General features: G+C 35.5%; 1 protein-coding gene across 8 annotated transcripts in view; it reads right to left on the bottom strand.

Moving 5' to 3' along the window:
* Positions 1–13,835, bottom strand: part of LOC107557737 (neurofascin) — a 69,996-nt gene that overhangs the window by 30,775 nt on the left and 25,386 nt on the right. For 5 of the 8 annotated variants that reach the window (XM_016241448.1, XM_016241805.1, XM_016241294.1 and 2 more), the window contains exons 2-4: positions 8,671–8,729; positions 3,162–3,335; positions 1,304–1,321 (exon numbers count right to left, since the gene is read on the bottom strand). In XM_016241448.1, coding sequence (XP_016096934.1) covers positions 1,304–1,321; positions 3,162–3,255 — 112 coding nt within the window. In that variant the 5' untranslated portion in view covers positions 3,256–3,335; positions 8,671–8,729. Of the gene's footprint in view, positions 1–1,303; positions 1,322–3,161; positions 3,336–8,279; positions 8,353–8,670; positions 8,730–8,901; positions 8,936–13,835 lie in introns of those variants that run through there. The other 3 variants (XM_016241523.1, XM_016241369.1, XM_016241598.1) reach the window with 3 other exon arrangements.

The following is a 13,835-nucleotide window of genomic DNA, read 5'->3' as shown; positions in this document are numbered from 1 at the left end:
GCCTCTCACTAATTACTCAAGCGTTACCTTGTCAGCCTGCAAAAACTACTAGTGATCTGGACCATTATTTTAAAGTGAAAAACACCTTAACCACTCAGTAATTATTAAGTAATTTAATAAGTTATATCGGACACATACATTTGTGTGAGGTACTAGTGATATTTTACCAGACTCTGTAATCTGGAATATGCGGTTTTGTGCTTAACACAATATAAATGCAGTCGATGCCTTCATTAAGGATGTGAATTGTTTTTGTCAAGAGAACATCATTATTTATATTCAAGAAAAGTCCTCCCCAGCCTACTGTCACTAAAGGTATAGGTCTTTTGGAGTCGGAGACATACTGAACTGACACAAACTAGAGCTCATAATTGTGAACTAATTCAATCACTTCCTAATTATTAACATTTTTAAATGAATTATTTTTTATTATTATTTTGTTTTTGTTTGAAATAAACGGAGAACATCCATCCTTTGGTAAGAGTAGTAGTCACAATTTCAACCTGTAGCCGACTTATTTGGGGGATATCATATTCATAAATTAGTTTCCACAAATAACCCAATTGTTCACTTTTAAGACATTACTGTTGTGATTAGTAATTAATTGGTTATTCTTTAGTAACTGGCCATAGTTCACAAGTAGTTCTCAATGAGGATATATTTTTTTTGTAATTATCAAATATCTAATAAGTAACTACCTTTGTCCTAAATTTGCTACTACTTACTGCTTAGTTAATCTTGCTTCTCTATTAGTTAATAGTATTAAGTTAAGTGTTAATGTAGTACTACCTATTACTTCCTACATAGTTACTTGTTAACAACGGACCATTATTCTAAAGTGTTACCATCAAAGTTTGGAGTGCTGTGCTTCACCTTGTAGCTGGTTGGTTTGGTTCATGGCTTTTTAGCCACAAGATTCCTGACTGCTCTACTCTACTTCTAGCTGGCTCAGAATTGTATTCTGGCACGGCTATCAAACCCCTGAAGTAATCCTTCCCTTCAAAGACATGGCCTGCCAAAAAGACATGCTCTTGGGCTTACATTAGAATATTAATCAGCTTTAATAAATGATAGACTTTATAATTTATCTAGAGTAGCACAGTGAACTTCTGTGAGCTCTCTTGAGACTGCATTTGAGGGTCTTTTCAATTAATTTTCTGGCCTGTATTGGCTCTAATTGTAACATCAATGCAGTAATAACTCTGTTCTGTAGATTTCAGATGTGATAAGTTTTGTTGTAAGCTCTATTAAAACCAGCCGCTGATTTAATGAACAAGTTAATCCGTGTTAATCAAGCACTTACGCTCTTGCTGGATCTTTGCTGTTAGTTCCAAGAGGGGTGGATGAAGAGAAAAACAGTTCAATTGTGTGAGTAGTTAACAGAGAGTGAGGAAACATGGCTATGATGACAATAATTAAAACATTTACATTAATATATTACAATTGCTACTAAACTACTGTTATAAGACAAGACAAAAATTATTTTAGTTAATGGCTGCTAAACTCTGAAGTATGATTGCTACAGTTATTATAAACACTGAGTCTACTTTAACATATTAACACCAAAAATAGCAACCAAACAAATAAACTTACCTGTTAATGGGCCACCAGATGAATGAAGCAGAGAGAAAATTACAAAAAAGGGGGGAGGGGAGATACATTTTAAGACAGAAAAAAAAACATATCAAAAATACATCACTGTCACATTAGCAAATCATAATCGGTGCATTTATCTTCCCCATATGGCAGTATATTTAATCTTCGACTGTCTTTCTTTGTCTTGTGACAGGCCTTGCGGGGGGTTTCTCACATTCGATAATAACCGCAATAAATGTGATGTATGTTCTCAGAAGAGTCAAAAATGGCTTTTGTGATTGTGCTTTGCTAATTAAAGGAATATGACCTTCATATTCAGGTTATAGTAGAAAGCACCCATGTGTCTGTTGTGCTTTTCATCGGATAGTGACAGGTGCATCTCTGGCTCTGTGCCATTCATCATCCGACATCAATCATAGCACATAAGCAAGGTCACACGGGGATGGGACGTCATGAGCAACATATGTGTTAGTGTGTGTGTGAGCGCATGTGTAAGGTCAGCTGGGAGCCGATGACAACCCTCGTCAATAGAAATCACATTTGGGGAGGGGGTGATATTGGGAGTGAAGGATCATTAGGGAGATAATGGAGAGATGCTAGTCACATCTCTAGTTTAATTCATCTTTTAGATCAAGGGTCTTCTGCAGGGGGTCTGACGATTATTGTATGTACATTATGACATTTGTTCATATTAGCTTAAACCAAATCTAAAGTTAAGTCCCAATTGTCCCACCATACAGAATATACTGTTCAAATATACCTACATATACATATACATATATACACACACACACACACTGCCGTTCAAAAGTTTGGGATCAGTAAGATTTTTAAAGACGTTTCTTCTGCTCATCAAGGATGCATTTATTTTAATATTTCATAACATTACAGGTATTTTTCTGTATAATTCAGCTTTGACATCAAATCATATTTAAAAAAATGTAAATATATTAAAACAACATACTAAATTGTACAAATATTTCACAATGTTACGGTTTTACTGCATTTTTGATCATAATAATGAATAAGTGCAGGCTTTGTGACTTTCAAAAAGATTAAATACTTTTACGGACCCCAAACATTTGAACTGTAGTGTATATGTACTGTATTTTAAACAAAGTAAATACATCATTAATCAACTATAATATTTATTTATTTATTTGTTTATTAGTTATAATAAACTACATTTTATACTATATGTATGTAACTGCTCTGTCTCTCTATCCAAACGGGGGTCCTTGGTCTTTAAAATGATTTTGATGGTGCGTGTAATATGGAGTATAAGCGTACAAATGAAGACACAACACAGTCGCTAATAGTGTGATTAGATGCTTGTCATTTCCCAGTAGCCCCTGCTGCTGAATACATTCAGAGAGGTCAAGAGGTCAGCGTTCAACACGAATATATATATATATATATATGAAATTTTATATTTTAATAATATTTTAGAATTTATATATATATATATATATATATATATACATACATATATAATTTTATTTGCAATATTTAAATTTCATTAGTATAACATGACATTACAATTTATAATTTCAATGATAACTTACGGTCCAGTGGGACTTCGATTGGAGCCGCCACCTTTGACAGCAGCATGATTATTGACAACACTGCCAGTGCCGCCCACCTCTCCTGCGTCCACATCTCTCTCCTCCAATTGGCTGACCCCTCCCGTCCCAGGTCCCTACTGATTTACTTGCACACTTTTAGATGCGCTGTATGACCTGTGAAAAGAAAAATGCTTACTAAGGAACTTACTCAACATTACTGTGACATTTAGGAGGCGGCACTGCCCTTCCAAAAAGCACTCCTCATAGAGTCCTATTCATCCACAATTTGCAGGGAGACTCTTTAATGCTAAAATACACAATTTGGAGCATGTACTAGTGCCTGCTATGTTCACGAGTAATGCAGGCGTAGGCTGTGCATGTGTGGAGGTTTTTTAACTGGCCTACATTTGCAGTTGACACTAGCATTCCCTGGAGCCTTACAGATGAATGCGGCATCAGCGCATCACCACACAACACCATGCAAACCTCCAAACCTGGAAGAAAAGGACTCTTGCTGATCAATCTGCTCCCTAGACAGGGCACCAAACCCCAAAATAAAGGACAGGGCTGTTATACAAACCACTGAGGTCTGAAAGCAGACGTTAACTCCTCTGGTACATCTGTCAAATCCTGCTTTCATAAAACTGACAGTCTCTGACTGGAGGTTAGTGACAAACGCTTCCCTGCAGATACCATCTAGTTGGAATAGTTGATCTTAGAGTCATTATGTAAATGAGCAGCCGTGGCACTGTAATTCACATGCCTCAGGTGGTTCGGGTAGCAGGATCCTTTATTATATGGAAAAATTAAAATTTTAGAATCATTGGTTGGAGCCTTGCTCTCTCCGCTCTACTGAACACAATGAGTCTAAAATTATGGTTTTCCAGCATTCTGCTCTTGTGGTTTGTTGTTCGATTAATCAGATATTACAAACTGTATGTTCTCTGTCAGTGTGAAATGTACTAAACAGATGGAAAAATGAGAGTTGGATCAAGTGAGAAATTCTCACACTGATGTGATCATTATCAAATATCCGCACACAAACCATCTGCTGCATGAGTTTAAAGTACCTCATCTTCCCTAGGGGAAGACAACATGTCACCTCTTCATATCATTCAGTCAAGTAGGGCTAAAACTGATTTTAACATGAAATATTCTGGACAACGAGGTGTGGATTTACTTGTCGATGTCAAAATGACTGGGGCAGCCAATCAAATCAAAAAAGGCGGGCTTTACTGTTCACAAAAGCCAACCATGAATTACAACACAAAGCTTCAGTTTTAGCTGTAAAAGACAGCAAGGTAAGACCTAGCTAAACATTTAATATTTGACAACTGTTTTCTGATAAAAATGTTTGAAAATACCGTATAGGTTCTAATTTACGTGATTCGTGTAACAGTGCTGTTTTTGCCATTTTAGGTATATTCCGCCAACTTCCACCAAGCAACAGCAAATGTGACCTCACCTTATGTTTTTTAACTATAGTCATGTTAGCAGCAACCTACTCTACCAAAAAGGTAGCTAACTGCATTACAACTATTGACATATACAACAATAAACATAGTATTTAGCTCCATTCAGAATAGTATGTTCTGACACAACAACAATTCAAAGCATTTAACAGCATTTGAACATAAATGTACACTAAATACCACCAATAAAGCTTGAAAACCCAATAACAGATCTGAGGTGAAAAAGCAATGCACTGAATATATTCCTTAATTAAGTTATTATAATAATAATAAAAAAACCTGCTATATAATGCTTGCTATATGAATATGACAAAAAGCAATTTAACAAGTAGCTACCCTGCTACTTGTCGGATAAAGCAGATTATTATAGGAAAAGCTACTCTGTATTGAAAACCACTGAACTACTAGAGCATTATTTAAAAATGCAGTTAAGTAAATAGTTATTCAACACTTACTGTATGTGAATGTAAAGACACAAAGGAGGAGAATACACAAAAAATAAGAGAGATGCAGTGAACTCATATCAAAAACGCCCTTCGACATGACCATCATACTCGTCATAACAGAGTCCAGGTGGTTAGAGAGAGAGAGACCGTCTGAGGCCTGGAGAGAAGATGGGCTTCAGCCAGAAACAATCTGCCAGAGAGGTCACTGTCAGCCCAGGGACCCCGGCATCCTTTTATTTCTTACTCAAACTCTTTCAAAGAGCCAGAATCTCTTTAGGCTGCAAGGAATCCCATAAGAACAATTACAGGATCCTGTTAAATTATTTTACCACTCTTGTGTCATGGTAAAAACTTGCCATTATAAGTCTGATACATATACGTACAAGCAAATCCACACATTTATATAGCATGCATGCCTCTAGGATGAAACTCCTCCGGCAGGAGTTCTCTGGCAGGCTCAGCTGTCGGAGAAACTCACAATATGTTGAATGTCAGTACAGTAAGGATCTAACCCAAATACTGAAAAAGACTCGAGGAAACTAACTGCATTGCCAGTCTCATCCCCCATCATTCTGAGGCTTTTCAGTTCATTCCCAAGGAGCGAACTAAAGTTTAGTGATGAATGAAGTGCTTTGTGCTTGGTGAGCTGTAGTATATTGAGATTACAGAGAAGCATGTGGGATAATAGCATGTGTCAAAGTCTCCTTCTGTGACCCCAGCAATGTGAAGACAGGATTCATGGCACACATCCTAGACAGGGTTGAATATGGTTTGCTTCCTGCCAAAGGCCAGACAAGCCATGGGTTAGTCACTCACTGAGTAGCAACATTTCATTAGTGTCTACAATATATAATATACAAAATATTAATAACGTAAGAGTAATAGCTTATTAATTGACCAGGAGCATTGACTGGTTGCTGACCGCTGACTCAAGCAAAAAAAAAAACAACAACAACAAAAAAATATTACATTACATATTACACATACATTTGACATGTGTTGGCTATGGAAAGCCATTTGTGCCTTTAAACCTAAAAATAAGGTAATTGTCAAATTATAAATTAATATTTATGTTTTGCAGTTGCAGAAACATAAAATTAAAAGCTACATAAAAATATTCTTTAAAAAGTAATAAAAAAAACGACAAAAGCATACAACAATTTTACAACAAAATTACTAATACTTCAACTAAAATTGAAAATATATAATATTAGATAATATATATAAGCTTATAAATATTAAGTCTGTAATAGAGGCGGTGACACATTAAGCTAAAGAAACATGGAACAAATCACGTTGAGTCTTTTTGGTGTGTGATATTAAAGTCTGTGGTATTTGTTATGGAAGGAACGGACAGTTAGAAAATCATATATATTTAGGGGAACAAAGGAAATTAGTAAAAAGATTTTCATGGCCAATAAGATATATTTATGGATTTAAATTTACCTGCTATTGCATGGGGAAGTTAATTTTGGACCTTGGTACGCACTTTAGAAAAAGCATCTTCCAATCACAGCTAGTCCCTATTTAACTCCAGCCCTTAGTTAAATTATTTTCAAATTAGTCTTCACATTTAATTATGTTAAAACCAGCTCATCAACTGCATTCTGGGATTCATTAATGCCATATAATTAAACAGCCTGTGTGCTCTTATTTGCATGGATGTCTAGATGCATCCATATTTCAAGTGAGTATCCTTTCAAGTTAGTATTCTTTCATCAACAACCAGAAAAAAATTACTGCAGAAAAACAGAAACCTTCTGTTTTTACCCAAATAGCTTGTTAGATCTGGGCTGAAGGGAGTAAGGTGGGCTTCAGCGTGCAACTAAAACATGTCATTTACAACATAATAATTCTGAAACCCACTTGAGCTCCATCAGAGCAGGTGAGTGGGCATAGTGTCACACTCTTCAATTGTTAATGGTCACCGCTAACACAGCTTATTAATGCATTATGACAGCAGCACCCACTGGAAGACCTTCTTCTGTGACAAAAGTGACACATTTTGAAATAATGTTGATAAGTGAGTGGGCATAGTGTCACACTCTTCAATTGTTAATGGTCACCGCTAACACAGCTTATTAATGCATGACAGCAGCACCCACTGGAAGACCTTCTTCTGTGACAAAAGTGACACATTTTGAAATAATGTTGATACACTTAATGGGTGCAGCAAAATTTTACAAAGACGTCTTGTATTCTGAATAAGAGAATGTGTATAGACACACATACACACACACAAATTTTCCCAGAACAAAAAACGAAAATTTTATGTGTACATCTACATCACATCCAAGCCTTTCAGTGTAAATGCCACCTAAATGACCATTAAAACATCTTAATTCATATCTCTAAAATAAATAAATAAATAGAACTAAATGGCATTGTGAGGTCAAATGTCCTTGGTGCCACTGTAGGTTGAAGGTCTAACAGTCTAGGGTTTCATCTCTCTGTCTCTCACTCCATGTCCCTAGTGTGCTGATGGTAGTACAGCCCCAGGCAGTCTTCTCATCCAAACACACACACACGCACAACCCATACTCTCACTCTATAAATACTCACATGGCCATCACAGCCAATTACCCTCAGTGGAGCTGTGCCTCTCTGCCCCAGACGCCCAACTCACTCCTCCTCGGACCCCCTTCAGCACTGTTCTTCACTGAGACAGATTCTGAGGATGCTGGACTAGATGCCCCCTACAGCTGTCACTTACACACACCATATGCATGTTTTAACACTCCATTTTCAATAGACTTGAAAAACATTACACTTGTTTTACCTGAGGGCATGAGAGAGATTTTCCATAATGTCCCACAGACAGTGTTGACACTAGAGTAAGTATTTATATATGATAACATACATCGTTCACAGAGACATAAGAAGGCCATCGGATACCAAAAAATGTATCCAACATTTAAACAAATGAATGTAGTAGATAATATATTATAAAACGGCTTTCTAGAATTGATTATGACTGGACAATCACAGCATTCAGTGGTTAGATGTTTCTGTATAGTGACCAATGAATGTTAAATGGTGGTTGACTAATAAAATAAAATAAATAAAAATAAAATGTAATAAATATTGTAAAGCTTATAACATTACTCTCTGGAATACCTGACTGATTATTCTACAATCAAAATAAAATTAAAATATGACAGCTGCAGGGCAATCAAGATAAGTATATAATATGTACTTACACAAAATGGTTGGAAATTTGGCCAATTTCAAGGTTGATGATGGCAGAGACGTCTAAGACCTGTAAAGCCAAAAAAAAAAGATCTACCAAAAAATGTATCCAACATTTAAACAAATGAATGTAGTAGATAATATATTATAAAACGGCTTTCTAGAATTGATTATGACTGGACAATCACAGCATTCAGTGGTTAGATGTTTCTGTATAGTGACCAATGAATGTTAAATGGTGGTTGACTAATAAAATAAAATAAATAAAAATAAAATGTAATAAATATTGTAAAGCTTATAACATTACTCTCTGGAATACCTGACTGATTATTCTACAATCAAAATAAAATTAAAATATGACAGCTGCAGGGCAATCAAGATACGTATATAATATGTACTTACACAAAATGGTTGGAAATTTGGCCAATTTCAAGGTTGATGATGGCAGAGACGTCTAAGACCTGTAAAGCCAAAAAAAAAAAGATAATTTCCAGACATGTGTTGATTCACCAGTATTAATTTATTATTATTGCTCTAATTTTAGCTTGCCCCTACATACAGCCGGTTTTAAATAGAGAAAGTCACATAGAAGGAAAACTTATTAACTCTCTCTTTCAGTTTTCTGTCCTCTACCTGCAGACATGAGAGGCTTTAATATCCACCCTATTTTTCAAAGTAAACCGTTTTCTGTGAATGTGCGAGACTTCCGCTTCATTAGCCGCTGTAGGGAAATAATGAGAAGAATAACAAAGTGCAGTAAATGGTAAAACTGTTTGTACTACAAACCAGTGTGTTCATAAAGATAATACGTTAAAATAATATGGCAAGACACCAGTTTGCAATATCAAACAGCAAAACAAGCTGTTTTGTACAGCTAAAAATAGCTGGAAGCGAATGACACCAGAAGCCAGACACATAAAATTTTACATTACAAATGGCCGTGCCCACTCTTATGGGAAAAAATAAGGTGGATAACATGAGCCATTACACTTCACATCAAAATCTGTGGCCCTGAAGACAGACGAGATTACGGAGTAGCCTACTGGACAGCTGTGTAATCTTGACCTCTGAGACACAGGAGCTTGACCTCTGTCAAACAAAAAGATTACAAGGTCTTGTCTGATTTGACATAATATTGAGAGGAAGAGAGGAAGTGAAGGAGAAAGAACAGTGAAAAAGAAATCAGGGAGTGAGAGAGATGTGGCAAATATAGAGCGATGAATGAAGTGCTGATAGATGGGTAGAGTGAGTCCTGCTGACGCCTCGTTCTTCTGTGGCACACAGCACAGACTGATCTCTATGGACATGAAAGACGCTGAGTAGGAGAACATACAGTAAATACCTTCCTGCCAATACACTGTGTGGATGTGAGCATGCTCAAGACATGCTAAAGATGTGCAACTTGGGGACAGCTTGTCTGTGACCATTACATTTCCCAGTTGCACAATTCTGAAATGTCCTGAACACAAGGTTCATATTTGACCTAACACCATTTGTGCTATGAACATGTATGATATATCATATGGCTTGCTTAGGAAAGGTGTGCTTTCCCTTTTTTTCCTGGTAGACAATAAAATGGGTGGAATAATCCCATAGATTTAGGCCACATATACACAGCATCAGAATATAGTTGTCAGCCCTGTATTTGAGTCCTTAATATGGTTATGTTCAAACACAGTACAGTCATTTATGGTTATTGGTAAGGAATACAGGCTTGAGTACCATTGCACATTCATACAGACAATATTCGAGATACTACTGTAAATTACTACGTGAACGTGACATTTCGAGACTTACACCTTTAAGTAAATGTGATTGTCAGTCCCAAAAACTGACAGTGTGAACATAGCCTTATACTGAGGGAAGGACTCAAGTCATTCATAATGGCCAAAATATTCAGCCAACAAGCAACCTATCCGGAACACTGTAGTAATTGCAAAGCAACATGCTCAGAAACAGTGACCAACTATATATAAACCACCTAGAACATTATATCAACCACCTACTGTAGCAATCCATGCGTAGCAACATGCTCATAAATCCTAAGCACACCCTTGCAACCTCCTAGTAACACCCTACTAACTGTATACTGTACTGTAAAACACTGAAAACCCTCAGAACATCCTAGTAGCAACCACCTAGTAAACCCCCAGATCACACAACAACCACTCTTCCAACTACAAAGTAAAAGAACAGCAACACTGCAGTGCACCCTAGAAACTGAATTTAAACACAGAATTTGCCAAATTTTGGATGAATAAAACAAAAGTAGGTCAGTACACTTAAATCAAAATGCGATATGGACTAGTGTCAGTGAATATTAAGCCACAAAAATACCATTTAAATATGAGTCCTGCATGTCCATGCTTGCAGTGTTTTTAGACTCTGCTGCCTCCATATATGAACACATAAACATAATCTCTACAACTGCTCTGAGAGTCACTTCATGAGCATTTTACTGTTTCTTTTGAGTAAAACTATCATCATAGCATATACAAACAGAAACCTTCACAGGTCTTCACAGGAACCCATCAAAATGAAAGCTCAGTTTAACTTGAAGAAACTGTGACCGAAATATTACTTAATGTAATGATTGTACTACTACTACTAATACAATTATTATTAAAACATAATTTTAAAGGAATATTTACCAGGAAGTGTTTTTTAGCAAAAAAATTTAAATACACAACACAGTATTTCTGGAAATAAATAAATAAATAAAATAACAATAAATGAGCATTTTTCCACTAAAATCAGTTCATTAGAGATGTTTTTGATCATTAATATTTAATGACACTATTAAAATTAATCTAGAAAATTAAAGGAAAACAGAACAGGGCTCGCAAAATCGCTAGCCCGACGTCCCGGGGCTAATGTTTTTTCCAGTCGGGCTACCAAAATGTATCACCACTCTGCCCAACAAGCTATCTTAAATGCAGATCTCCCGCGGGTGCTTAAAAACTCATAAAGTGAGTTGTATCAAACTTAAGGCCATAAAAAGTTTAAATATGTTAAATGGTATAAGAAATGTCTTAATTATAATTTCAAGAGGTTTTGGGGACTGAAAGACAAGAGTGGCGATATGGCTGGATTAAACTTCAAAAGGCAATGATGTCATTGAATAAATATGAGCGCTGCACGTTTCAAGTCAAAACGTGGCGCAGATGTCTTTATTTGAATGTATCTGAAGGGAACTGACTGTCCTCAGAAACGTGTTGTTGGCATTTTAATTTCATTTGACCTATAATTCCTGATAAAGCAGCGTTATGAGGCGCAGCTGCTTTGTGTACAGCTATTACCGGGGAAACCGCAATATTTTAGCGCTTCTAAAGCGCCACCTCGTGGCAGAGAATGGATTTGCATTTCCAGTAAGCCTTTCTTGCTGTTTATGGTCAGAATCAGATAAATGCAAATATCAACTCAAATTTTTACGCAGCAAACACAGAGTTGTAAATGAGAAAGAAGTTAATGTGCCTTCTAAAAATCTAAACAATTAAGACTTTATACATTTTAAATTGACGATTTATATGCTTGATTTGTCCCTTTTCATAAAAAAGGTCTAAAGGCTATGCTGTTGTATAATATTTTTGTTTTTGTGAAAACCTGTATCTGAACTGTAAATCATGTAATTTTATGGCTCAGTACTGTATGTTACACAGACATTGTCCAACCTCACTCATACTGTGTTCATTTTACTTGTGCAGCTCTTAAAATGGGTCATAAATTCCCTTAAATTTATTTTTACAAATTCTGCAGATACCCTGTAAATAGTGAAATAAAATTCCTTCCTTCATATTTTTTGATATTTGTGTATTGAAAATATTTTTGATTGACATTTAAACTCTATCTGATTTTCTATGTTTAAAAAAAAAGTATTTTTTTATTTGGGCTAGTTAAATACATTTCCAGGCTACCAAAATCTGAAGAGTACCTGCCCAAAGAGCTGCCAGGGATTTTGAAAATTTGCGAGCCCTGCAGAACTTGGTAAAAATAAAACTGAATTTGAGGAAAAAATAAATAAATTCATAGGGCCTTAAAATATCATTTTTGTTGAACTTTTGATAAATTGTTTAATATTGTTTATATTAATTATATTAATATAATTCATTAGACATGCTTTTTGATGAATACAATTTAATTAAACATTTAAAACAAAAACAAAAAAATGTAAACAAAAAATGCAATCTAGAAAATTAAAACAGAATTTGGAAAATATAAAATGGAATTTGGGAAAAAATAAAAACGGATTTCTTAAGGCCCTAACATAGAGGCTACAAAAAAAACACACCTCAGCAACCACCAAGCAGCCCCAATAATACCCTAGCAACTGCATAACAATCAAAAACACTCAGAACACCTTAGCAACCATGCAAAACATAATAGCAACTATATTGCAACATGATCAAAACACTCAGAACCTCTTAGCAACCACCTAGTGGCCACAGAGAATACCCTAGCAACCACCAAACAGCTCCCATAATTCCCTAGCAACTGTATAACAACCGAAAACACTTGGTACACCTTAGTAACCATCTCTATTAGTCCCCAGAACACCCCAGCAACTGCATAGATAGTCCGCAAAACATTGTAGCAACTGCACAGCAATCAAAAACAGTCAGAACACCCTAGCAACCACTAAGAACCCCATACATGATAAAGCAATCACATCTGAAAGGATAACAGATCTGAAATGATGAAGATAACAGATAGTTTTGTGTAGGGTTGTCACTAACGATTATTTTAGTAATTGAGTAATTGGTCGATTATTCTGATGATTAATCAAGTAATCGGATAATTATAATAAATTTTTTGTAGTAATGAAAATAGACCTAAGCGACCAACAATAGACTTTAAAATGACTTAAAATACATACATTATAGCAATGGGGCAATAATAATTAGTTCAAATAAAGTATCAAAAGCAAGTAATAATATAGTTTTATAATAAACTAAATATAACAAAACTCTTAAAATACATAAATTATTATAAACAGAGCTAATGTACATTACGCATTGTAAAATATCTGCAGAGGGCGCCAACGACCTGACGATTGTTTTTACACTTTACTGCACAATCTAATCTTTGTTTAATATTGACTAAACAACATTTAACTCAAATGTCCACTTAATCTTTAATATTTGGCCACTTCTTTATGACATAAATGCTACAGCTACTGTAATTTCTTGAATATGTGGACATCAAAATGTGTAAACTCAGAGTGAGGGTTTAAGATTTTATTTTGAAATCACAATGAACAGCTAGCATATTTAGAAAGATATTGATTATCCTGTGTTTGCCTAGGTTTATAAATTATTTCCCTTTCAAATCTGATGAAATGGTGCACTTTGCATTCCCAGATGAACGTAATAAACCCAAACTCACAGCAAGATGTAGAGATGGCGTTTAAGATGCTCCACACATTTAAATGATAACTGTTTGCGTGAAGCAGCATTTACTGTGAATGGAGATGTTATGAGACGCAGGTACGTAACCTACAGGCGTGTATATATTTAAAGCACATATATTAAACCAGCATCGCATATATCTATTTAATTGAATTATAGCGT

Source organism: Sinocyclocheilus grahami, unplaced genomic scaffold, assembly GCF_001515645.1.
Source record: "Sinocyclocheilus grahami isolate Dianchi unplaced genomic scaffold, SAMN03320097.WGS_v1.1 scaffold3.1, whole genome shotgun sequence".
NCBI classification, from domain to species: domain Eukaryota; kingdom Metazoa; phylum Chordata; class Actinopteri; order Cypriniformes; family Cyprinidae; genus Sinocyclocheilus; species Sinocyclocheilus grahami.
The sequence above is the reverse complement of the archived record's forward strand: the minus strand, read 5'-3'. Positions and strand labels throughout refer to the sequence as shown.